Source organism: Schistocerca americana, chromosome 8 (genome assembly GCF_021461395.2).
Source record: "Schistocerca americana isolate TAMUIC-IGC-003095 chromosome 8, iqSchAmer2.1, whole genome shotgun sequence".
Classification (NCBI taxonomy): Eukaryota; Metazoa; Arthropoda; class Insecta; order Orthoptera; family Acrididae; genus Schistocerca; species Schistocerca americana.
This window is the reverse complement of record NC_060126.1, coordinates 31,927,042-31,955,016: the sequence shown is the minus strand read 5'-3', so window position 1 is coordinate 31,955,016 and position 27,975 is coordinate 31,927,042. Positions and strand designations below refer to the sequence as shown.

Here is a 27,975-nt window from a genome sequence, read left to right as displayed (position 1 = left end):
CTATAATCACCTGTTCAGGTGAGGTGATTTTAATTTGTGTGGCAGAGCTGATGTGTAGCATTGTTGTGTTGATGACTTTACCAGCAGCAGTCTTGAAGTCAATAAAATCCTTGCAGTTGTCACTCCAAATCACAAGTTTTGTTTTGTTACCAGTTATGCTGACAGTATTTTTAGTGCAATTCAGGACATGAAACAGACAGGATGCTTTGTTGTTAGCTCCCAGAGTCCCTTCACCTTCATGCCACAAACACATTATTCCCTCACTGTTGTCATGAACAGGAACACAGAAGTCATAACACAAAATCTGGCATAAGTAGAACATATGTGAGTGTGTAAGAGTTGGAACAAACAATACTTGCTACAGATCGATTGCCAATGTAAAAGTGTTAGCTCCAGGCTTAGTTGAAGACTTTGCATCATTCTTCATGTTTGTCATTGCACTTTCTGCCTTTCTATGGTGCAGTTCTAGTGCTTTCTGATTTTCTTGTGTTCTCTGGTGAGTACCCTTTCCTGTCAAGGTGCAACGAGTCACAAGTATATGACCCTAGTCTTCCAAATGATAGATCTGGAAAGTATTTAAGAAATATCTGCCTATACTGTATTTCATAAACTTTGGTCTCTGGAAATTTGACTTTAAATGCTTTGCATAAGCGACTAATATTAAGATCGCGGCTGAGGTATTTAGAAGACTTCCTTCAGCAATAATGAGTTTCCTCTCTTGGAATTGACAATATGTGTTGCTTTATCAGTAGAGCATCATCCTTAGTATATTTGCTGTTGTGTGCACCACCTCTGTTGTCATGGTGCAACACTTGGCCCATCTTCAGTGTATTGGTTAATGTCGCAATCCTCCTCTTTGAAACACAAAGTACATCCCTGAATGTTTTACAGCAGACTCTGAAATGACAATCTTTTCCATCGGGAACCCTATACACTACACTTGATTGATGATGGCTGTTCTTTGGTTTGACATATTCATCCCTGTACCACCTGGAGACTGGTAGTATTTTCATTAAACCCATTAGGGTTGTGCCAGTTTCATTTTGCTTATAGAAGTTGTGAAATAAATTTGTTCTTAATTCGTTCAACGAAGACTCAAATGATGGCTACATTTACATTTCAGCTGAAAAGGGAAAGATTACTTACTCAAGTTTCAGTATATTCAAAACATGTTCTGATTACACTAGGTATATTTCCATTCCATGTGTTTCACAAAATAAGTACTTACATGAATTCATTGTACACTGTTCCCCATCACATTAGTCAAACCTAGTTCTGACAAAAATGGAACAAGACAGTGTATAAATCAAATACCTACCTGCTTTCTTTATGTATTTTGCTGGAATTGTTTTCCATGCCATTGAACTTTCACAGATAAGCAATGTTTTGGGACGTTACTAGCATCATTTTGTTTTTCCATGGCAGAAATATGACCACAACACAACAACAACATGGCAGCGTTAAGTAGGCGTGTAAAACTGATGTAATATAATTAAACAGTGATCGACGAATGAAGAAGGCCGTGGAGCTAAGAGCAATACCATCTGTTGGTCACAGTTACAACTTCTTACCTTTGTCATATAATGAAGCGCTTCTAGTATAATGTACTTGCATGGATGTATCTCCTTTAGAGTGAATAAAGTCAATTTTTTAAAAAAATGGCACTTAGCACATTCATAATATTAGTTTTTCAGTTGTAGTAATTGTGATTTAGTTATTGTAGTATGTATTCTAATTAACATATTGTGCTACCTCTAGTTTTCCCTTAAAGATGATCAGCCCTATATATTCTTTACAATTTTCATAAATTAACTCTGTTTTTGAGTTTGCTAACAACCATAATTAACCTCAAAATGATTTAGAAAAATAGTAATTTTTACCACAGGTTTTTGTATTGGCTTATGTATTTGCTTCAGTTCATAAAGGGAATTAGCAAAGTTTGAGCTCAACAGATTAAAAGACAATCAGCAGACTTAATTAAAGTTATTTCTTCACTGTGTGTAATACGTTATGCCAGCCAAAATGCAGTTCAACTGTGAACGCTGTTCTCGAACACAGGACGAGTTGGTTAACCTTCGTAAGCAGCTGGAAATTTCGCTGACTACTGTTGAAGCAGCAGCTGTGAATCGGAATGTTGGAAGAGCTCCCAAGAGCCGTGTACCTGTGATACCTGTACCAGAGGTACTTAAAAGTACTATCCTCTCCTGTGGATCCTGTCCCCGATGCAGAAAGTACAGAATCCATCATTACTTATCCAATTGGCTATGAGGTGTCCTGTACAGGGTGTATGGGGGTCAGAGAGGACTCAGGGTGTTGTACTAATCCCCCAAACCAACATGTTAGGGATAGCCATTGAAGCTCTCTTCACTTTTTTGAGGAAGCCTGTTTTGATCAGTGTGAAGAGGAGGCAAACACTAAATGGTAGGGGTATATTAATCATTGGCAGTTCCAACATGTGGTGACTGATGGTACACCTTAAGGAAATGGCAGCAAGGGACAGGGAAAGACATCAGGTGCACTCAACATGATGAAGAGGCTATTCCAGCAGCCATTGAGGGAACAGAGTGCAATTAACTGCAAATTGTGTTGTACGTTAGAACAAATGCCTTTCATCTGGGCTCTGAGGTCATACTTGGGTCATTTCAGCGACTGGCAGGGAAGGTTGAGAAGCTCACAATTTGCAACAATGTCCTCAGAACTGATCACGACTCTTTGTTTCTGAGGTGAGTGGAAGGACTGAACCAGAGACTTCAGAGGTTCTGTTACAAGCTAGGCTGTGACTTTCTGGACTTGCGCCATGTGGTTGAGAACTGCAGAGTCTCCCTAAATGGACCAGGGATGCACTACGCATTTTAATATATATTGAAGGCATAGGCAAAGGGGAAATGGAGGTTGTGTATTTGTCGCAGTAGAAAGGAAACTCAAATTCACCGAGATAGAAATTGAAGCTGCATGTGGGATTGTTTGGGCTAGAAGCAGTATCAAGAGTGTATATAAAATGATCCTTCTGTCATGCACCAGACCCATCTCCCAATGTAACCAAAAAGTTTAGAGAAAACTTCAGTTAGATTGTGCATAAGTTCCCCAAAGATGCTGTAATTATCAGTGGAGACTCATCCAACAATCAATTGGGAAAATTACAGTTTTGTTAGTGGTCAGTATTATAAGACATAATGAGAAACATTACTAAATGTCTTCTCTGAAAACTACCAAGAACAAATAGTTCAGAACCCATTCATGATGGAAATATAATTAAATAGATCTAATGGCGACAAAGAGATCTGACATCTTTGAGGAAGTCCACATCAAAATTCCACAGACAGTTGTTTTTTCCTTGCTCAATTTGTGAGTGGAAAAGAAGGGGTGGGGGGGGGGGGGGTGACAAGTAGTGGTCCAGAGTACCCCTCACCGTGCACCATATGGTGGCTTGTGGAGTATCTATGTAGATGTGAAATGGAATTATCACATAGGCTCAGCCGTGGGTAAAGCAAGTGGTAGACTTCAGTTTATTAGTAGAATACTAGGAAGTGCAACCAGTCTACAGAGGAGACTGCTTACAAATCACTCGTGCAACAGGTTCTAGACTATTGCTCAGGTGCGTGGGACCAGTACCATATAGGACTAACAGAGATTATTGAACCTATACAGAGAAGGGCAGGTTTGTTTGGTCCGTGCGAGAGTCGCAGAGATACTGAAGGAACTGAACTTCAAGGCACTTGAAGATGGACATAAACTACCCTGAGAAGATCTATTAACAAAGTTTCAAGAACTGACTTTAAATGATTACTCTGGAATGTACTATAACCCCCTATGTATTACTCTCTTAGGGTAAGATGAGAATGCTTACAGAACTCACAAAGGCATTGGAAATAATTATTCTTCCCATGCTCCGTATGTGAAAGGAATTTGAAGAAACCCTTATAACTGGTACATACTCTCTGCCATGTAGTAAACTGTGGTTTGCAGAGTATAGATGTAGACGTAATGCACCTAAGAAGGCATATTTTGTTATCACACTGAATACGTTTAACTATCCTACTGCTACCTTTCACTGAAAGAGTGAGAGTCAGTCTTGACTACAGATTTAAGAATATGGAATTAAAAAGCTTACACATTTTTCTTGCATAATCATACTGTTTGCTATTTCATTATCTTCCACAGTTTCCCATTGTCAAACTGCTATTAAGTCTCGAACTTCTTGTTGTTGACTAGTTATAGCTTACACACAAGCATTCAAACAGTCATTCTTCCCGTACTGCTGGTGTGAATGGCATCGGAAAAAGCCCTATAATGAACTGGTGTGTGGAGTGCAGAGACACCAAAAAGAAACAGCATTTACACTAGCTTTCGAGCTCTTGCTCTTTTTCTAGCAAAATTACACACAAAACAACACTAAGACCCAACACGCCACAGCAAGACTGATTATTCATACGCAATTATTGAGAGTAGTTGTGTGAGCTGGTGGAGGTTGGAACGGAGTAGGGAAGGACACAAGGAGGAGTTAGCAAGAAAGAGGAAGGTCCCTGGACACATGGCTCTGCAGCCACACAAGAATTCGAAAGGAGTATGGATGATAGTAATGAAAAAGATGTGGAAAGAGAGAGGGGCAGAGGGAAGAGAGTGAAAAGAGAGAACGAGGTGGAAATGAAAATGGAAGAAGGCAGGGAAAGGAGAAGGGTAAAAACTACCGGAGAATTTCATTGTACCGATCAAACCAGTAGCAGTATGACTTTCTGCTGCTAGATTTCTCAAGGTACACGTCTTAGTTACTGCAGCACAAAGTTGCATCATCTTTGATGCATGCAATTGTGAGTTCTAGTGATGCTTGTCAGGATGTGTTTCAGTAGTTCTACGAATTGTGAATAGGACAGTGTGATGGAGCAACAGGTGTACATCAAATTCTGTTGAGAGTTGAAGAAAACCTGTACCTGAAACCCACCACATGTTGACAGAGGCATTTTATGAGAGTGCACTGAATCAAGCAACAATATTTGAGTGGTCAAAGTGCTTCGAGGTAAGCTGAGAATCTGTGGAAGATGACAAACATTCTAGTCTACCGTGAACAGTTACAACACCAGAAATGATCATGAAAGTGTTGACATGATTCATGAAGACTGAAGACAGACAATTCACAATGTTTGTAACAGACTTGGGCTGTGATAGGGTACATGTCAACAAATTCTAGCCGATGAACTGATGGTGAGATGAATTGCAGTGAAGTTTGTCCCTCACATTCTCAGCATCAACCAATGAAACCTCAGGAATCAGATGTGCCCTGAGCTGCAACAAAGAGTTAGAATGTATCCAGAATTCTGATTCAATATTATGAAAGGGGAAGTTGCTACTTGCCATATAGCGGAGATGCTGAGTTGCAGAAAAGGCTGTCACAGATGAAGCCTTCCGCCATTATGGCCTTTGTCAACAAGACACACACACACACACACACACACACACACACACACACACACACACACACGACTGCAGTCGCAGACTAATGAAACCACACTCCCTGAGAGTCCAGTCGTGTGTGTCACATTGCGTGCGCGCGAGCGCGCGCGTGTGTGCGTGTGTGCGTGTGTGTGTGTGTGTGTGTGTGTGTGTGTGTGTTTTTCTTTATTGTTGATGATGGCCATAATGGCTGAAAGCTTTATTTGTGATAGCCTTTTTGTTGTGCCTATCTGCAACTCAGCATCTCTGCTATATGATGAGTAGCAACTTTCCTTTTCTCATAATATTGTTACATTCCATCCTGAATTTTCCATTGTTTCAAAATTCTTATTCAGTGTCATAACAGGTGGTTAATTTTGGATCAGCGATTATGACACTGAAATGAAGCAACAATGGTCACAATGGAAAATGTCATTTTCTACAAAGCCGAAAAAAGCTCAACAAGTTGGTTTTTTATTTATTTATTTATTTATTTATTATTATTTTTTTTTTCACTCAGGGAACAGTGCATAAGAAGTTTGTCCCACGTGGTCATACTGTCAGTGGGCAGTTTTACTGCAGGGTTTGGAGGCAAGTAAGGTAAAATGGTCGGTGCAAACAGCCAGAGCTGTGGAAGAAGGAAGACTGATTGGTGCATCGTGACAACGCTCCCGTGCACACCTCACTCATTATGAAGGAATTACTGGCCGGAAACAAGTTAGCAACAGTTCCCTACCCTCCCTACTTTCCAGACTTAACCCCTTGAAACTTCTACCTGTTCCCGAAGATAAAAATTGGGGTGAAGAAGCAATGTTTGACTAGACTGAAGACAACCAAGTGGAATCGCATCGAGTCTTGAACACCCTTCACCCTGCAGACATCCACGAGTGCTCCCAGAAAGGGGGACAAGACTGAGAGTGTTGCATTTATGTCCAAGTTGACTACTTTGAAAGTGGCTGAGGACATTAGGATGTAAGACCGTTTTCTGATTTTTACGATGAAATTCTCAGATATTGCATCTTGTGTGCCAGCATGGGAGAGGGGGGATGACAGTGATAGTGGGAGGAGGCAGTGCACAATCTGGATGAGGAAGGAATGGTGTGAACCAAAGAGGGAAGGAAAAAGGTAAGGTGCGGCAGTGGGAACAGGTGAGCAGGGGTTTAGGCCAGGGGGATTGCGAGAATGCAGGATATGCTGGAGATATAATTCTCATCTGTGTAGTTCAGGGAAACTTGTGCTGGGAGGGGGTATCCAAATGGCCCACACAATGTTCTGATAATTTGTGGTGTGGTATGCAGCGTCTTCAGCCACTGGATGGTCAAGTTTGTTGTTTCCTTCGGTTTGCGGGTTGCCATGTATGCGAGTAGGCAGTTGGTGACTTGTCATGCCCATGTTGAATGCTGTACAGTAATTGCAGCATAGCTGATATATAACAGTGTTTCACATGTGACACTGCCTTTTATTGGGTAGGAAGCAGGTTTGTGGGACAGGTCTTGCACCTGGGTAAACCACAACAGGATGAGCCATGGAGTGTAATATTGAGAGGAGGATTGGAATAGGGATGACCAGGGTATACTGTATATCCCCTATCCCAGGGCACAATAAAAAATGTAGTTCAAGTCCAGGTGGAGATAGTGGTTGAAATTTTCAAGGTCAGGGTAATACTAGGTGATCAGACAAGTGCATGTCAATGGGTGGTTTACATGTTTACTGGTGTCAGAGGAGCAGATGACGTGGGATATTTGTTTATGGATGAGCTGACTAGGATATTGTCCGTCAGTAAAGGCTGTAATAAGGCTGTTAGTATGTTCCAACAACTCCTGTTTTCCACTGCAGATGCAGTTCACAGATGTTGAGGCTAGAAGGAAGCCTTTTTGATGTCAATAGGGTGGCAGCTGTCAGAGTTGAGGTGTGCTTGATATGGACAGATATATCAATGGAGTCATCTGAGAGGTGGAGATCGACAGCTAGGAAGATGGCTCATTAAGTTGAGAGGGGCCAAGTGAGGCAGATTTGGGAGGTGTTGAGGTTATGGAAGAAAGAAGAAAGCTTATCGTTGTCATGAATCCAGAGCATGAAAATGCCATCAGTAAATCTGAACCTGACAAGAGGTTTCTGGTGTTGACTGGATAGGAAGAATTCTTCCATATGGCCCATAAATGAGTTGCCGTAGGGTAATACGATACCTATGGCAGTATCACAGATTTGTTTACAGATTTGGTATTTGAAAGTGAAAAATTCTGTGTCAGGGTATGATTAACTATGAGAATTAGGAAAGAGATAGTGGGTTTGGTATCTGGAGGCGGTTGGGGGTGTTGTACAAGGACCCAATCCGCAGTGACTATGACAAGGAGTCTGGGGTTAACATAATGGGGAACTATAGAGGGGAGATGAATGAAGTAGCTGTGCATTAAATGTAGGAAAGTTGATTGCAGGCTATAATTTGGAGAAGTTAGTGAATAAAGGCAGAGATTCGTTCTCCGGGAGCATTGCACCCAAATACAATGGGACAACCTGTAAGGAAACGTGGCGTTGGTTTTGAGGAATTTGCGAATAGGTAAACAAAAGGAGTATGACGAGCTGGTGGTGTGAGGAGGGAGAAAGGTTCACTTGTCAGTTTTTGGGATGGACCTAAAAGACCTTGAGGAGCTGCTTGAAGTCATGTTGGACCTACTGGATGGGATCATGGTTGTAAGGTTCGTACGCATAGGTGCTGAAAAGTTAGCGGAGACCATCAGTCACATAGTCTACGATTCTGGACCACTGTGGTGGAACCTTGGCTGTGGGAAGGATTAGGTTGGATTGGTTTTCTGGTTATGGATTGCAGAGTGTTACATAGGACTCAAACTGGGAAGCATTTAGCAAAAGAAGGCGAGGCCATGTTAGAATTGAGGAATTCCTAAAAGATTGCCAAGGAATTACTTGTTGGAAGGGGAAGGGAATCATAGTTGGAGAGGGGCTGGAACCTTTTTAAACAAGCTTTGGTTGACTGTTGTCAGTGGTGAAGAAATCTTTCCACAGGAAAGAACAAGTAAAGGAAATAAGGTCCTTTACAAGTCCAGCATGGTTGAAATTAGGTTTGAGGCTAAAGGGCTGGGACTTCTGCAAGGGTCAAAGTTTTGACAAAAGATTGATAACAGAGTTGTAGGATGGGTGTTCAGGAGCAGTGTGTTTCATGGAGAGTGGAGGAAGTTTTTTAGGAATGTGGAAGATGTAGTAATTCAGCAAGACATGGTCAGGAAGCTATGAATAGTTGACCGGGGGAGGTTGGATCAGAGTGGTGGACTTTTTCTTGGCAATAGGTAATCCCATGTGGGCACAGGACAGGAGTTGTTGTTGGCAGCTTCCTCAGATGTGGCTGGAAAAGCTGTTCCGGCTGTTGAAAGGCTAGAGTTTCTATTGCAGTGCTGGCAGAAGTAGTGGGCACAGAGTAAACAGATTTTCTGGAAGGTGTAGAGGCTGTCAATTATGGTTTGAGCTCAGATAGTGTGATAATGGAGGACTGGATTGATGAGGATGAGGGACTGATAGAATTGGAGAAGGTGAGGGGTCTTGCAGTGGGAAGGGTAACAGTCTGAGATGCCAATTTTAAAGGTAAGCTGATTAGATAAGACACCATCTGCCAGTGAAGATTGCAGGATGAGGGTATGAGATTCTAGTTTTGCGAGGGCAAAGAGAGTTCTCATAATCAGTGAAAGTAGAATGATCGAAGGCTTAGTTGGATGGGAGACAAAAGGAAGTAACTGAAAAAATAAATTGAAAACTTACGACCAAAGATTTTTGAAGTATAGACAGCTAGTAGGAAATTAGAAGGAAAGTAGGGAAACATTTAAGGAAGCCGGAAGTAGTGGGTGTGGTTGTAAATAATCACAAACTGACGTACGCTACGGTAAAAACACACGTGGTCATAAACAAACATGCTAGATTGTATGATGAAAGCATGAATAAACACATGCCAGTGTACTATGACATCTTAAATAAACATGCTCAGTCGGCTAATGGGCAAGTTGGGCAGCATGAGTTGTTAGAGGAGAATATGTTAAAAACTTCACTGGAATAATATGTTCGAAAAGGGGCTGTCGCAACAAAAGCAGAGAATTCTAGCATGGCACGTTGTGTATGGTGGGCCATTATGGTAGCAGATATTCAAAATGCAATGGTAGAAGTTGGCTGGTGTGTGTTTTGAAGGCTGATACAGTAGAGGAGAAGGAAGTATAGACATATTAAGCAATAAAGAATGGAGAAAGAGTTTACTTAACTAAAGAGAGACAGTAACAGGGTATGGGAAGGAAGAGAACTGAATCAACTATGTATGACAATAATGGAAATTCCTGAGTGGAGCAGTACGTAAGGGAAAGGGTACAACTCAGCTCTAGTGGACCAATGTGTGGAGCTCAGAGAGAATTTGCACAAGGACCCCTAAGATAGGATAAGAGAAATTAGAGCATGTATCTAAGCACATACAGAGTTGTTCTCTGCTCACTCTTTTTGCAAGTGGAACAGGAAAGGAAATGACTTGTAGTGGTACTTCATTTGGCCCTCCTCAACTCATTAAGCCACCCTCTTAGATATTGATCTCAACCTCTAAGATAGCTCTATAGATATGTTGGTCCATATCAAGTGCAGCACCATCAATAGTATCTCCAGTTTGACAGCTGTCCCTGTTCCTCACTGAAAAGTCTTCTGTAGCCTTGCCACTCATGGACACTGCATCTGCAGTGGAAAGCAGTTATTGAAATATCCTGATATACGAGGGTAAGTCAATTATTATCCACAATTTAGTTACAATTTTGTTTGTTTTGGGAATACTGTCATTTTACGTTGATGTGGTGGAGTACGGCCATAGCCATTGCCATCCGTGATCACCCTCGAGCTTTGCAACACCTTGAGAGGCACCCATCCACTGTCAATCTTATTACCTTTAAACGCCTTCGTGCCAAAGCCCATTACTTAATTAAACAGAGCAAACAGGTGTGTTGGGAATGCTTTGTTTCTTCCCTTGGTTCTATTGTCCCTTTGTCATGGGTATGGACTACACTTCGGTCTCTCCAAGGTTGCCATCGGCAGTCTACCCTCCCAGACCTTGCCCTCCCAGAAAGCCTTTGCACGGACCTGTTGATTCTCGCGGAACATCTTGCACCCCATTTTGTAACAGCATCGGCATCAACCTCCTATCCGGCTACTTTCCTTCACTAGAAACAGCAGGCTGAAGCTTCCACCTTACATTTTACCCCTTGACAGTCAGAATCTTCCAACAAATCTTCTACTGAATGGGAACTTCATTCCGCCTTTTCTTCTTCTGGCCCAGACTCCATTCATAACCAATTACTTCAACATCCCAGTGCTCCCCAACGACAACTTCTTCTCCGGGTGTTTAACTGTATTTTGCTCCAGGGTGACTTCCCTTCTCAATGGAGGGATAGCATCATGGATCCTGTCCTTAAGCCTGGTAAGAACCCCTTGTTTGTCAAAAGCTACGAGCCAGTTAGTCTGACAAACATTGTTTGCAAGTTGAATGGATGGTAGCCCGTCAGCTCCATTGGGTCCTCGAATCTCAGGATCTATTGTTCCCTTACCAATGTGGCTTCTGAGAGGGACAGTCTCCGATCGATCATTTACTTTGCTTGGAATCCGTAGTTTGGCAGGCTTTTTCCTACCGCCACCATTTGGTTGCAGTATTTTTGGACCTTCGCAAGTCCTGTGACACAGCTTGGCACCATCATATCTTTCTTACGCTTCATGAGTGGGGGTCTTCGTGCCCCACTCTCAATTTTTATCCATCAGTTCCTGTTCCGTCGGTTGTTTAGGGTTCGGGTTGGTACTGTTTTTAGTGCTCCACATACCCAGGAGAATGGCATCCCACAGGGTTCCATATTGAGTGTACTCTTCTTTTCCTCATTACTATAGGTGGACTTGTGGGCTCCATCGGTCCTTTGGTCAAACCTGCTCTGTATGTGCATGATTTCTGCATTTGGGTTACTTCCTCTTCAATGGCCTCTGCAGAGTGGCAATTCCTGGGTGCTATACGGCATGCCTCTGCATGGACCCTCTCACACTGGTTTCACTTCTCTCATTTAAAATCGCAGGTGGTCCACTTCTGTCGCCGTACTACGGTCCAGCCCAATCCGGAGCTTACCTCGATGCACAATGATTATCTGTGGTCTCACAGTTTTGTTTCCTGTGTCTTCGTTTCGACAACAAGCTCACTTGGCTGCCTCATATTAGACTTCTGAAGATAGGATGCTCCCATAAACTCAATGTCCTTCGCTTCCTTGCCCACACCTCTTGGGGTGCGGTTCATTCCACTCTTCTCCACCTTTATCGTGCTTTAGTGCTGTCTCATTTGGACTATGGTTGTCAAGTTTGTGGTTTGGCTGCCCGTTCCTCACTCCACCTCCTGGATCCGGTCCACCATCGCGGTATCCGTTTGGCCACCAGTGCTTTCCCTACTAGCCCTGTTGATAGTCTCCTGGTTGAAGCTGGAATCCCCACCCCCCCTTCTGTTCGGTGGTCCCAGCTTCTGGTTTCTTATGCAATCGGTGTCCATTCCTCTCCCACTCATCCTTCCTATTCTATCCTGTTCCCAGACCAAGAACGTCACCCACCTGATTCTCACCCTCGGGCGGGTTTACCGGTTGGGCTCCGCCTCGTGTCTCTTCGCTGTGATTTTCAGCTTCCTTCTTTGTCCTGTCTCCTACGTTCCCTCCCCAACACCCCCCCGTTGGTCAGTTCCTCGGCCCCAGATTCGGATGGATCTCCACCAAGGTCCGAAAGATTCTGTTCCTCCGATGGTGCTCCGTTGTTTTTTCTGCCGAATTTTATGGGAGTTTCGGGATGCTGTGGTTTCTTACACTGATGGCTCTAAATGTGCTGATCATGTGGGATATGCCTTCATGTCCTCTGTTGGCATGGAAAATCATCTCTTGCCAGTTGCATGTGGGGTGTTTACTGCAGAATTGATGGCAATTTCCCAGGCCCTTACCTGTATTAAACAGTCCCAACTCCACCGTGTTTTGTTATGTACGGACTCAATGAGTGGCCTTCAGGCTATTGACTGGTGTTTTTCACGCCATTCCTTGGTCTCAGCCATCCATGACTGTCTTGCTGATCTTCACCATGCTGCTTGCTCCGTTGACTTCCTTTGGGTCCCTGGCCATGTGGGTATTCCAGGTAATGAGCTTGCAGATCGTTGGCTGGGGGAGCAGTCACTTACCCCCCATTCCCTGCAACCCCTCCTGCGGCAGATTTACGGCTTCATATCAAATCCCAGTTCGCGCAGTCATGGGCCAACTCTTGGGGAAGCTACCTCCCTGTCTAATAAACTTCGTGCAATTAAGGTGACACCTGTCCCATGGCGTTCTTACTTCTGCCTCTTCTGAAAGGACTCGACCACCTTGTGTCATCTCTGCATCGGCCATACCCGGCTGACCCATGGTTTTCTTTTGTTTAATGAGCCACCTTCACTTTGTGGTTGTGGGGCCTTCCAGTCAGTAGCCCATATTTTGGTGGAATGCTCCCATCTTTTGGCTCGGCATACTAAGTACAGACTTCCCCGCACTTTACCTTTAATATTGGCAGACGATTCCCGGATAGTGGAACTGGTTCTCAGTTTCCTCCGTCATAGTTGTTTTTATTTTCAGTTTTCAGGTTTTTAATCTCCCTGAGGAGTAGAGGCAGGGCGGTGAGGGTTGGAGTGTCTCCCACTGTAAGCTGTGTTTGGAGATTCCTGACTCCCTGGCCAAGATCCTCTTTTCTCTCCTTTTTACTCTGTTTTTATCACTTTTTAGATTTGGTTAGTCTCCTTTTACAATATGCACTTTTACATTCTAGTTGTTGAATGCTTTTAAATAGCAGGTGGTCTTGCCTGTACTGCATCAGGGGTGGGATATTTCCTGCCTCTAGCATAGCCTTGAGATTGCCCACTTGCTGACTTCCCTCCTTTTGTTTTCACCATTGACAACATGACTGCACCTTTACTGTTTTTTTTTCCCCCCCCTGTTATGACCCTTGTGAGATGTAAATCCATCTGAATGGACCAACTTTAATACAAGGGACTGATTACCTTGCTGTTTGGTCCATTCAATCCCAACCAACCAACGAATGCGCAGTGTGGATTTCAAGCATGGCATTCTGCAGTAGACCATCTCGTTATTTTGTCCACCACTGTCATGAACGGTTTTCTGCAGAAATCCCAGACTGTGGTCATGTTCTTCGATTTGGAGAAGGCCTACAACACCTGCTGGAGAACTGTTACCCTCCTTACACTTTACATGTGGGGCTTCTGTGGGTGCCTGCCCTGTTTCCTTCAGGAATTTTTAGAAGACAGACTTTTCAAGATGTGTGTTGTTCTGCCTTGTCAGACACCTCTATCGTCATTAACCATATAATGGCCTGTCTCCCCCACCCCCCACCCCCACCTTTATATATATATATATATATATATATTAATAGAGGGAAACATTCCACATGGGAAAAATATACCTAAAAACAAAGATGATGTGACTTACCAAACGAAAGCACATCGATAGACACACAAACATACACACAAAATTCAAGCTTTCACAACAAACTGTTGCCTCATCAGGAAAGAGGGAAGGAGAGGGAAAGACGAAAGGATGTGGGTTTTAAGGGAGAGGGTAAGGAGTCATTCCAATCCCGGGAGCGGAAAGACTTACCTTAGGGGGAAAAAAGGACAGGTATACACTCGCGCCCACACACTCATATCCATCCGCACATACACAGACACAAGCAGACATTTGTAAAGGCAAAGAGTTTGGGCAGAGATGTCAGTCGAGGTGGAAGTACAGAGGCAAAGATGTTGTTGAATGACAGGTGAGGTATGAGTGGCGGCAACTTGAAATTAGCGGAGATTGAGGCCTGGTGGATAACGGGAAGAGAGGATATATTGAAGAGCAAGTTCCCATCTCCGGAGTTCGGATAGGTTGGTGTTAGTGGGAAGTATCCAGATAACCCGGACGGTGTAACACTGTGCCAAGATGTGCTGGCCGTGCACAACCCAGACGGTGTAACACTGTGCCAAGATGTGCTGGCCGTGCACAACCCGGACGGTGTAACACTGTGTGTATGTTTGTGTTTGTTTGTGTGTCTATCGACCTGCCAGCGCTTTTGTCTGGTAAGTTTCATCATCTTTCTTTTTTTATATATATATATATATATATATATAAAAAACAAAGATGATGTGACTTACCAAACGAAAGCGCTGGCAGGTCGATAGACACACAAACATACACACAAAATTCTAGCTTTCGCAACCAATGGTTGCCTCGTCAGGAAAGAGGGAAGGAGAAGGAAAGACAAAAGGATATGGGTTTTAAGGGAGAGGGTAAGGAGTCATTCCAATCCCGGGAGCGGAAAGACTTACCTTAGGGGGAAAAAAGGACAGGTATACACTCGCACACACACACATATCCATCCACACATACACAGACACAAGCGGACATTTGTAAAGGCAAAGAGTTTGGGCAGAGATGTCAGTCGGGGCAGATGTACAGAGGCAAAGATGAAGTTGAAAGACAGGTGAGGTATGAGCGGCGGCAAATTGAAATTAGAAATTAGCGGAGATTGAGGCCTGGCGGATAGCGAGAAGAAAGGATATGCTGAAGGGCAAGTTCCCATCTCCGGAGTTCTGACAGGTTGGTGTTAGTGGGAAGTATCCAGGTAACCCGGACGGTGTAACACTGTGCCAAGATGTGCTGGCCGTGCACCAAGGCATGTTTAGCCACAGGGTGATCCTCATTACCAACAAACACTGTCTGCCTGTGTCCATTCATGCGAATGGACAGTTTGTTGCTGGTCATTCCCACATAGAACGCTTCACAGTGTAGGCAGGTCAGTTGGTAAATCACGTGGGTGCTTTCACACGTGGCTCTGCCTTTGATCGTGTACACCTTCCGGGTTACAGGACTGGAATAGGTGGTGGTGGGAGGGTGCATGGGACAGGTTTTACACCGGGGGCGGTTACAGGGGTAGGAGCCAGAGGGTAGGGAAGGTGGTTTGGGGATTTCATAGGGATGAACTAAGAGGTTGCGCAGGTTAGGTGGACGGCGGAAAGACACTCTTGGTGGAGTGGGGAGGATTTCATGAAGGATGGATCTCATTTCAGGGCAGGATTTGAGGAAGTCGTATCCCTGCTGGAGAGCCACATTCAGAATCTGATCCAGTCCCGGAAAGTATCCCGTCACAAGTGGGGCACTTTTGGGGTTCTTCTGTGGAAGGTTCCGGGTTTGAGGAGATGAGGATGTGGCTCTGGTTATTTGCTTCTGTACCAGGTCGGGAGGGTAGTTACGGGATGCAAAAGCTGTTTTCAGGTTGTTGGTGTAATGGTTCAAGGATTCCGGACTGGAGCAGATTCGTTTGCCACGAAGACCAAGGCTGTAGGGAAGGGACCGTTTGATGTGGAATGGGTGGCAGCTGTCATAATGGAGGTACTGTTGCTTGTTGGTGGGTTTAATGTGGACGGACGTGTGAAGCTGGCCATTGGACAGGTGGAGGTCAACGTCAAGGAAAGTGGCATGGGATTTGGAGTAGGACCAGGTGAATCTGATGGAACCAAAGGAGTTAAGGTTGGAGAGGAAATTCTGGAGTTCTTCTTCACTGTGAGTCCAGATCACGAAAATGTCATCAATAAATCTGTACCAAACTTCGGGTTGGCAGGCCTGGGTAACCAGGAAGGCTTCCTCTAAGCGACACATGAATAGGTTGGCATACGAGGGGGCCATCCTGGTACCCATGGCTGTTCCCTTTAATTGTTGGTATGTCTGGCCTTCAAAAGTGAAGAAGTTGTGGGTCAGGATGAAGCTGGCTAAGGTAATGAGGAAAGAGGTTTTAGGTAGGGCGGCAGGTGATCGGCGTGAAAGGAAGTGCTCCATCGCAGCGAGGCCCTGGACATGCGGAATATTTGTGTATGAGGAAGTGGCATCAATGGTTACAAGGATGGTTTCCGGGGGTAACAGACTGGGTAGGGATTCCAGGCGTTTGAGAAAGTGGTTGGTGTCTTTGATGAAGGATGGGAGACTGCATGTAATGGGTTGAAGGTGTTGATCTACGTAGGCAGAGATGCGTTCGGTGGGGGCTTGGTAACCAGCTACAATGGGACGGCCGGGATGATTGGGTTTGTGAATTTTGGGAGGAAGGTAGAAGGTAGGGGTGCGGGGTGTTGGTGGGGTCAGGAGGTTGATGGAGTCGGGTGAAAGGTTTTGTAGGGGGCCTAAGGTTCTGAGGATTCCTTGAAGCTCCGCCTGGACATCAGGAATGGGATTGCCTTGGCAAACTTTGTAAGTAGTGTTGTCTGAAAGCTGACGCAGCCCCTCAGCCACATACTCCCGACGATCAAGTACCACAGTTGTGGAACCCTTGTCCGCCGGAAGAATGACGATGGATCGGTCAGCCTTCAGATCACGGATAGCCTGGGCTTCAGCAGTGGTGATGTTGGGAGTAGGATTAAGGTTTTTTAAGGAGGATTGAGAGGCAAGGCTGGAAGTCAGAAATTCCTGGAAGGTTAGGAGAGGGTGATTTTGAGGAAGAGGAGGTGGGTCCCGCTGTGACGGAGGACGGAACTGTTCCAGGCATGGTTCAATTTGGATAGTGTCTTGGGGAATTGGATCATTAGGAGTAGGATTAGGATCATGATCCAGCTTCACACGTCCGTCCACATTAAACCCACCAACAAGCAACAGTACCTCCATTATGACAGCTGCCACCCATTCCACATCAAACGGTCCCTTCCCTACAGCCTTGGTCTTCGTGGCAAACGAATCTGCTCCAGTCCGGAATCCTTGAACCATTACACCAACAACCTGAAAACAGCTTTTGCATCCCGTAACTACCCTCCCGACCTGGTACAGAAGCAAATAACCAGAGCCACATCCTCATCTCCTCAAACCCGGAACCTTCCACAGAAGAACCCCAAAAGTGCCCCACTTGTGACGGGATACTTTCCGGGACTGGATCAGATTCTGAATGTGGCTCTCCAGCAGGGATACGACTTCCTCAAATCCTGCCCTGAAATGAGATCCATCCTTCATGAAATCCTCCCCACTCCACCAAGAGTGTCTTTCCGCCGTCCACCTAACCTGCGCAACCTCTTAGTTCATCCCTATGAAATCCCCAAACCACCTTCCCTACCCTCTGGCTCCTACCCCTGTAACCGCCCCCGGTGTAAAACCTGTCCCATGCACCCTCCCACCACCACCTATTCCAGTCCTGTAACCCGGAAGGTGTACACGATCAAAGGCAGAGCCACGTGTGAAAGCACCCACGTGATTTACCAACTGACCTGCCTACACTGTGAAGCGTTCTATGTGGGAATGACCAGCAACAAACTGTCCATTCGCATGAATGGACACAGGCAGACAGTGTTCGTTGGTAATGAGGATCATCCTGTGGCTAAACATGCCTTGGTGCACGGCCAGCACATCTTGGCACAGTGTTACACCGTCCGGGTTATCTGGATACTTCCCACTAACACCAACCTGTCAGAACTCCGGAGATGGGAACTTGCCCTTCAGCATATCCTTTCTTCTCGCTATCCGCCAGGCCTCAATCTCCGCTAATTTCTAATTTCAATTTGCCGCCGCTCATACCTCACCTGTCTTTCAACTTCATCTTTGCCTCTGTACATCTGCCCCGACTGACATCTCTGCCCAAACTCTTTGCCTTTATAAATGTCTGCTTGTGTCTGTGTATGTGTGGATGGATATGTGTGTGTGTGCGAGTGTATACCCGTCCTTTTTCCCCCTAAGGTAAGTCTTTCCGCTCCCGGGATTGGAATGACTCCTTACCCTCTCCCTTAAAACCCATATCCTTTTGTCTTTCCTTCTCCTTCCCTCTTTCCTGACGAGGCAACCATTGGTTGCGAAAGCTAGAATTTTGTGTGTATGTTTGTGTTTGTTTGTGTGTCTATCGACCTGCCAGCGCTTTTGTCTGGTAAGTTTCATCATCTTTCTTTTTAGATATATTTTTCCCACGTGGAATGTTTCCCTCTATTTTTATATATATATATATATATATATATATATATATATATATATATATATATATATATATATATATATATATATATATATATATATATATATATATATATATATATATATATATATATAAAAAAAACAAAGAAGCCGAGCTCTTTGCCTTGTATCAGGCCATGGAGTACATCTGGCGACACAGACTTTTCAGTTGTCCTCTGCTCAGACTCACTCAGCGCCCTTCAAAGTCCATGTGCGTTGTACACCACCCATCCCTTAGTGCAACAGATCCAGGAAAACTGTCACTTGCTCACTCTTGGTGGAGCCAGTGTGATGTTCCTGCAGGTTCCTGGTCATGTCAGTCTGCCAGGAAACGCAGCTGCTGACGCTGCTGCCAAAGCTGCAGTCCTTGAACCTCAGCCCGCTAGTTCCTATGTTCCCGCTGATGGGCCCTGCCTCCTATCTGTGTCATCTGCAGAGAGCATCATTCCCCTTGCTCTCCAGACTGCAGGATTTTACAGCAAGAAAGGAAAATCATCGAATACAAAACTGTGGACCAACTGATCTACACTGAGGCCAAGAGGGAATTTGAGCGCCTACATCCTGTGGCTATGACCTCTTATGCCACCGCTACGAGAACAGTTGTAGCCCCATCAGTTCCGCGAGTTCCAGTCGGCTCTCAGAGCTGGAAGACTACACCTGCCCCTTTGGTGGTGGGGGGGCACTTCCCTCCCTGTTGCTCCCCAACACCAACCATCGGGGACACCAGACCTACTTCTCAGCCAGAGAAGTGTTAGTCTTCTTTGGCTCCTCTCGCTAGGAAAAAGTCCCTTGGGCCACTCCCTTCCCAGGTTTCTGCTAGTGGGAAAGATGACACCCACCAGTGGCTGAAGTGCCCGAAAGCAACTGGTCGTACGGCTCCACAATCATCCTCATTCCCAGAGACTGAATCAGTGGGGCCCTCCCAGCCAGAGGAACCCAAGGATCAGTGAGAGAAATCCAGAAAGAAGACCCCCAAGACCAAGGGAATTGCAGTGGCACCCACATGGCCGCTGCCTACAAGCTCTGCGTCTGTGGATGAGGCGAAAATTCTGGCGTCTGCTGAGGACCTAGATCTCGCCAGACCCTCAGATGCAATGGATATAGCCTGTTCAGGAAATAAGTTGGTGGTAGCAGGTGACCCTGAGGTATAGACTACCTCATAGTGTTTCATGCCTTCCCAGTCTCACAATCATGTCATCCTCCAGTGGAGTTGCAGCGATTTTGCCCCCCCCCCCCCCCCCCCCCTCTCTACCTGGCTGAGCTACGGCAACTGTTAAGTTTTACACCTGCTTTCTGCATTGCTCTCCAGGAAACCTGGTCCCCGGCAATGCAGACCTCTGCTCTTCGCGGCTACAGGAGATATTACAAGAACCGTAGTGAATATAATAGTGTCAGGTGGAGTTTGCGTTTATGTCCTGAACTCTAGTGAACCTGTGCCCTTTCAAACTCCTCTGGAAGCGCTGGTTGTCAGGATACGGATGGCGCGGGAAATAACTGTTTGCAACATATATCTCCCTCCAGATGGTGCGGTACCCCTGAATGTATTGGCTGCACTGATTGATCAACTCCCTAAACCTTTCCTACTTTCGGGAGATTTTAACACCCATAACCCCTTGTGGGGTAGCACCACGCTTACTGTCCGCGGCAGAGATGTCGACAGTTTACTGGCCGAACTCGACCTCAGCCTCTTAAATACTGGGGATGCCACACATTTCAGTGTGGGTCATGGTAGTTACTCGGCCATTGATTTGTCAATTTGCAACCCAGAACTCCTCCTATCTCTTGTCAATCCCCTGGCGTCATGCCTATGGATGCCTACCCAGATGGGCTTCAAACAAGGCACACTGGGTAGCCTTCACCTCTGCTGTCGCCGTTGAATCTCCCCCACATGGTGTCATTGATGTTGTGATTGAGCAGGTCACTACAACAATAATTTCTGTGGCGAAAAATGCGATCCCTCGTTCTCAAGGGCGCCCCTGGCGAAAGACTATCCCTTGGTGGTCACTGGAAGTCGCTGAGGCAATTAAGAGTGTCGGCGAGCTCTGCACAAACATAAGCGGCACCCTTCCCTAGAGCACCTAATAGCCTTTAAGCGGCTCTGTGCACGCATTTGCCTGCTTATAAAATCCGGAAACAGTAGTGTTTGGAGAGTTACGTGTTGACCGTTGGGTGCCATACATCACCTTCCCAAGTCTGGACAAAGATCAGATGTCTTTTTGGGTACCAGGCCCCAACAGGTGTCCCTGGCATTGACATCAATGGTGGGCGCTCTACCGAAGCAAATGCAATTGCCGAGCACTATGCTCGAGCGTCTGCGTCGGAGATCTACCCCCCAACCTTTCACACCCTCAAATGGCGGATGGAATGGGAAGTCCTCACGTTCACTACATGGCACAGTGAACCCTATAACACCACATTTACAGAGTAGGAGCTCCTCAGCGCCCTTGCACATTGTCCTGACACAGCTCCTGGGCCGGATCGGATCCACAGTCAGATGATGAAACATATCTCGTCTGACTACAAGCAATATCTCCTTGTCATCTTCAATTGGATCTGGTGTGATGGCATCCTTCCATCACAATGGCAGGAGAGCACCATCATTCCGGTAAAAATCTGCTTGATGTGGATAGCTATCATCCCATCAGCCTCACCAATATTCTCTGTAAGCTGCTGGAACGTATGGTGTGTCGGTGGTTGTGTTGGGTTCTGGAGTCACGTGACCTACTGGCTCCAGGTCAAGGTGGCTTCCGCCAGGGTCGTTCTACCGCTGATAATCTTGTGTCTGCCGAGTCTGCCATCCGAACAGCCTTTTCCAGATGCCAACTTGTGGTTGCCGTCTTTTTTACTTACGTAAAGCATATGACACGGTCTGGCGGCATCATATCCTTGTCATAGTGCCCCCCCCCCCCCCCATATTCAGGAGAATGGCGTAATAGTATACGGAATAAACTGTGTGTCATTAAGTAGACTGCAAATGTGTGGAAGTCTTCCATGCAGTCCTCTAGCAGGGAATCAGTTGTCCTATGCCGGCTCCACATTGGCCATACATGGCTAACGCATGGTTACCTCCTACATCACGAGGACCCACCTCAGTGTTGCTGAGGCTCACAAATGATGGTCGTCCACCTCTTGCTGGACTGACCACATTTAGCCACTCTGCAATTGACTTAACTTTCCCAGCACCCTACCTTCTGTGTTGGGTGACAATGCCTCAACAGCAGCTTTAGTTTTACATTTTATTCGTGAAGGAGGGGTTTTATCATTTGATCTGAGTTTTAGCACATGTCCTTTGTCCCTCTTGTCCTGCACCCTAGGGCTTTTAGGGTGGAGTTTTTAATGTGTTGCAGAGTGGCTGGCTTCTCCTTTTTTATTCTCATGGTCACCCAGCCATGGTAATCTGCTTTCTTGTTTTTAATCGCCTCTCCCTGTTTCTTGCATCTCTCTGTGTTTTTCTTGTCCTGTTTTGTCCATTGTAGTGTTTGTTGTCCTTGTGTCATTCATCTGGTTCTTCCTTTCTCCTGTTATTGTGCTGTACATCTTCTTTGTTTTCTTCTTTCCCTTGGGTAATTTTTCTACTGGGAACAAGGGACCAACGACCTCGCTTCTCCCCCTTTGAAACCTACCAACCTCTCGGCCCTCCCACCAGTGCTGGCCGCTGTATCCGAGCGGTTATAGGTGCTTCACTCCAGAACCATGCGACCGCTATGGTCGCAGGTTCGAATCCTGCCTCAGGCATAGATTGTGTGATGTTCTAAGTTCTACGGGCTGATGACCTCAGATGTTAAGTCCCTTAGAGCTCAGAGTCATTTGAACCCTCCCACTAGGAGGAGGTCATTTTAACTAGGCTACATATTGTGCACTGCCTTTTTAGTCATCGTAATTTGATAAGTGGTGCTCCCCCACCACTTTGTACACATTGCGCCCAAGTTTTAACTGTCCACCTCCTGATGGACCGTTTACGTTCCCACTTGGGTTTGCCATCTTAGTTATCAGATGTTTTAGCAAATGCCACACGGGCTGTTGACCATGTTTTCCTTTTTATCCATCAAAGCAATATGGCGAAGGCACCCTCCATTTCTGTATGGTGTCTTTTGTAACCCTTTCTCCCCATCCCTTTTTTAGCTGCCTTCTCTTATGTCAATTGGGATTGACATATAGTCAATTCTTAACTCCTCTCCGTCTTCGTGTTTTATTGTTTTGACTTGGGTGCGTATGAGCCCAGTCGTTTTCTGCACCTTGCAGCAAAACACAACCACAACAGGTGATAAGGCTGTATGGGAGGCACTTTTTGGCGTGGAAGGGATGACAGCTGTCAAAATGCAGGCACTGCAGAAGATTAATAGGTTTAATATGGACAGAAGTGTAGATGGAGCCATCAGAGAGGTGGAGGTCAGTGTCCAGGAAGTTTGGGTTGAAGGAGAGCAGATGGGGCAGATGGGAGAAAGGTGTTGAGGCTATGGAGGAATGAGGGTAGGATGTCTTGGTCCTTAGACCAAATAATGAAGACCTGAGCCAGAGAAGGGGTTTGGGGTTTTGTGAGGCTAGAAAGGATTCCTCTAGATGATGATGATTGGTTTGTGGGGCATTCAGCTGCGCGGTCATCGGCACCCATAAAAAGTCCCAATTTTTTGTACACTCCCAATTTTTACTCAGTCCAATCTAGCCACTGTCACGAATGATGATCATGATGATGATGAAATGATAAGGACAACACGAACACCCTGTTGCACGGCAGAGAAAATCCCCAACCCAACCGGGAATCGAACCCGATTCCTCTAGATGTCCCATAAATTGATTGGAATAAGAGGGTGCCATGCAGGTGCCCTTGGCCGTGCCACAGTTTTAATTGTATACTTGCCTTCAAAGAAGTAATAGTTGTGTGTCAGGATATAGTTGCTAGGGTGTATGAGGAATGAGGCGGTGGGTTTGGAGTGTGAAGGGCATGAGAAATGTTGGTGTATAGGTAGGTGGCATCAACAGTGACTAGTAGGGATCCAAGAGGTAAAGGGGTTGAGATGATGGAGAGTCGCTGAAAGAAGTATCTTGGATGTGAGAAGCTAGGTTTTATGCAACTGATTGGAGTTGTTGGTCAACAAGAGTGGAAATTGTTTTGGTTGGAGCATGATAATTTATTACTGAGGGATGTCCAGGTTTGTTGCGTTTATGGTTTTTGGGTTCTTCCACAAGTATCTTGTTATATTAATCTTCAGGTTTCTTCTTTAGCATTGCATTTGAAAAGCTAAAATTCTCTTCTTGTCTGAACTGTTTGTCGGCCATTACAAGGATACACCTCAACAAATAGCTTCAGAAAGTACTTTCTCACACATAAATTTGTATTTGATTTTAACATATTCCACTTTTTTGTGACACATTCTTTTTTTCTAGTCCACATTTTCTACTTCGGCTGGTGTTAGTTATTTTCTGTCCAGACAGTAGAAATTTTTAATACTTAATTGTCTTATCTAACTCACTAAGTATTATCTGATTTAAATTGAGTATATTCCATTACCCTTGTTGATATTCATCTTGAAACTCTTTTTCAAGACAGTGTCTTTTCATTCAGTTACATTTCCAAGTCCTTTGCAGTCGCTGACAGAATTACAATGTTCGCAAAAAATTTAAGACTTTAATTTCTTCTTGCCAACTTCTTAAATTTCTTCCCAGTTTGCTTCACTGCTTGTTCACTGTGTATATTTAAATATATTGGAAATAGTTCCTGCCTCACTCCATTCTCAGCTCTTCCTTTTGTGTCTTGTGACTTTTATGGCTAGTCTGATTCCTGTAAATGTTGCAGATAACCTTTCACTCCCTGTATTTTGTCCTTGCTGCCTTCAGAATATTCAAGTGAACACTGTCAAAACTTTCTCTAAATCTAAAAACACAGTACACACAGATTTGTCAGGCTTCAGTCTTTACATATTCTCGCGTTTCTCCAGACTCAAAAAAAAAAAAAAATAAATAAATAAAAAAAAAAATTTCCCAAATTTGGCTTCAACCAACCTTTCTACTCTTCTGCAAACAATTCATGTCAGTATTTTGCAACTGTCTTCTTTAACTGATGGTTCTGTATTCACCCCTGCCGCCTTCGGAACTAGAATTATTATATGCCTCATGAAGTCTGAGGATATTTTGCCTGTCTCTTATATCTTCCACATCAGGTGGAATAGTTTCATCAGTTCATCTCCCCAGGATCTGAATAATTCTGGGGCACTGCCATCTACTCCTGGTGCCTCTGCAATTTTTTCTCCAGTGCTTTGAATTTATTTATTTATTTATTTTTTCTCCACAGTATCAAGTCTCCTATCTCATCTCCATCTACTTCCTCTTTCTGTTCCGTAATATTCTCTTAAAGTCAGTTTCATTTGTATGACCCAGCTAAGTATTCCTACCATATTTCATCCTTAACTTTTGTGCTTAACATTAGCTTGCCACCAAAGCCTGAATGGTTGTTCCCCACTACAATGTGAAGACTTGCGAAAGCTAGGTCAGATGTGGACAGGTTTCTAATCTCTACTCAGCTGTTATCTGAAGGGGTATTGGAGGTCCTACAATACATTGAGGGCTCAGTTCAGTTTGTGATATATTGCAGTATGACAGTAGTTATAATTGTTACCAGAAAGTAATCCATTAATTTTGTGTAATAAAGAAGTCAATTAAAAGAATAATCAGGTGGTGATAAAAGCAAGGTTCCTTGATGACAATCTCCCTCCTTGATGAGAACATCCCATTGCCAAACCACGAAAGTCTTGGTAGTATTGTTCTTGCTAACACTGTTGTTGGTAGAAACTGAGTACATGTCCTGCCACTGAGGGAAAAACAGAAAAGAAAATACAGAAAGGCAGAATTAAGAGATCAGAGAAAAACACAACTTTACATGACTGAACTCTTGAGCATAAAAGTGCACAAAGATATAGTAGAATAATCCAAACAGACCGTATCATAATAAAACTGAACTCAGTCTTCTTATTACAAAGATAGCATTCATTGATTATCACAGAGGAAGCTGCTATTTGCCACAACAAAGAATGAGGTGCAAGAGTAATATACACTGATGAACAAAACCTTATGAGCTCTGCCCACCATAAGACTGAATGCCTCCTGGTGAAGGTGCGAGCATGTAATGTGATAAGTAAAGTGTACAACCAGAGCAGAGACAAACTAGGTAATCTTCGTAGTGACTGTGTGGGCCACGGATGGGGAAATTCCCTGACACAATTGATTTTCAGAAAAGGCATGTTGTTATGGCCCAACATCTGGAATCGAACAGCACTGAAGCAGAGAAGATGGCGAGCTGTTTGTGTCCTGTCGTCATGAGCTTCTATGTAAAGTAGTTAGATGGTGAATCCATGAGAAGGTGATAAGGTGTTGAAAGTCCACACCTCATCAGAGAATGTCTGCCTGCTCTGTAAACCAGGCTGAGCTGTAATCTGATGGCAAACTGCAGTGCTGGTGCAGACACAAATGTTTCAGAGCAGACCATTTTGAGCATGTTTTTAAACATGGGAACCCACAGCATATGACCTCTACATATTTTCTTCTTGGTCCCACAATATTGCAGTGGACACAGAATCATTGAGATCTGACCATAAGTGAACATAAATGTGTCGCCTTGTTGGATGAGCTGTTTTTGTTGTTACAACAGGTTGACAATTGTGTCTAAAAATGGCATCATACAGACAAATATCTGCTCAAAAAGTGCACCGTGCTGTGGACACAGGCCTGTGGGAGCTGCATTATGCTATGGAGGCCTTCACTTGTGCTTTGATAGGGCTTGTGATAGTAGTTGAAGGCACTGTTACCAACTTTATGAACATTATCATAGACCCTTCATTCTTGATGTCTTCTGCAACAGCAGTGGTATCTTCCAGAAGGATAACTTTCAGATTCACAAGGCCAGGACAGTACCACAGTGGTTTTTGGAGAGCAGGGAACTAATTTTGTGAATGATGCTCTCACCATTTGACTGAAATGATTTTTATTTTATTGTTATTGTTTCGGCCTTAGACCATTTTAAAGTACAGAAACACATTTATATGTCAAAAATCATCAGACTGGTATAAAATAAAAGTCCTTTTTGAAAAAGCGTATCTGGTCATACAGGCCAGATTTGTCGTTCGTAAAATTTAATTGTTTTAAAGATATCTTCACTTTTACTAATGACATATCTGGCCAATATGACTAGAAGTACTTTTTTTAACAAGGACTTGTATTTCATGCCAGTATGATGTCTTATGACTTATTTAAGTTTTTGTACTTGAAAATGGCCTAAAGACAAAACAATAACACTTATTACAGTCAAATAGCAGCAGCATCGTTTGAAACATTTACCATGACTGTGGCTCCCCAAAATAAAAATTATAATTATGGAACTAATGTTTACATCTTGACCACCAAATGATCCTGATTGGAAACTGGTGGGACACATCAGGCACCAGCTATGAAATCACAAGCCACTGGTGTGTAATTGAACAGTGGAAAATCCAGGATGGAATGTAACAATATTGTGAAAAGGAAAATTGCTACTCTCCATATAGCGGAGATACTGAGTCGCAGATAGGCACAACAAAAAGACGGTCACAAATATAGCTTTCGACCAGTAAGGTCTTTGTCATTTTGTAGGTAATACCTTCAAATGAGAAGTAATTGTGGTTGTCGGTTTGGAATATGTCGGACGTTGGGAAAGGTAGTGTTCAATAGCGGTAAGGCCATGGGCATTAGAGATGTTAGTGTAAAGGGAGGTAGTATCAATAGTGACGAGCAGGGCACTGACGAAGGCCTTACTGGCCAAAAGCTATATTTGTGACAGTCTCTTTGTTGTGCATCTCCGCTATATGGTCTGTAATTGATCTACATATACATCCATACTCTTGAAAATATGAAACGATTGTACAGCATCAACGGCTGGAGTCCCAACCTGGGGAAGTTCTGCCACCGAGTTGCAAGTCTTTCCAGTTGATGCTGTGTCAGGCAATTTGCGTGTCGATGGTGACGAAATGACGACCAGGACGATACGACATCCATCCCTGAGCAGAGATTTCAACCCGGTCGTGAATCAAACCTGGGATTGCTGCATGGCAGTGAAATGTGCTGACCATTCAGCTAAGGCGATCGACCATACTCTGCAAATCACTGTGAAGTGTGTGGCTGAGGCTACCTCCCATTTACTAGTTATTGGGCAATTTTACCTCATTCACTTGTGGAGTGCAGGAAGAATAATTTCTTAATCACCTGTGTGCACTGTAAATAGTCTAACATTGTCTTCATGGTCCCTACGGTCCTAGATTTATCACTTAAATTTGCTTCTTGAAACTAAACAGGCTTTCATAGAACAATTATTTTGGTCCCATAAGACCTTACCATAGAACAATTTGCTTCTGTCATTTAACATTTGCCAGTTCTGTTCTTTCAGCATCTCTGTGACTGTCCCTTTCGTTTATATGTGCATTACCTCCTGTAAGTCTCATTTTGTGTGGATCCCTACACACTTGAGTAATTTTCTAGGATGGCTCACTCTCACGAG

The 27,975-nt window shown here is 44.4% G+C and overlaps 1 protein-coding gene across 2 annotated transcripts in view; it reads left to right on the top strand.

The window, feature by feature from the left end:
* LOC124625793 (ubiquitin-fold modifier-conjugating enzyme 1) overlaps window positions 1-27,975 on the top strand; it is a 45,417-nt gene that overhangs the window by 8,119 nt on the left and 9,323 nt on the right. Inside the window, exon 4 of one of the 2 annotated variants that reach the window (XM_047149240.1) lies at window positions 1,426-1,577. The exons of the other annotated variant lie outside the window; for it this stretch is intronic. Within the exon in view, the coding sequence (XP_047005196.1) occupies window positions 1,426-1,464 (39 nt within the window). The 3' untranslated portion in view covers window positions 1,465-1,577. Of the gene's footprint in view, window positions 1-1,425; window positions 1,578-27,975 lie in introns of those variants that run through there. 2 annotated transcript variants of the gene reach the window in all.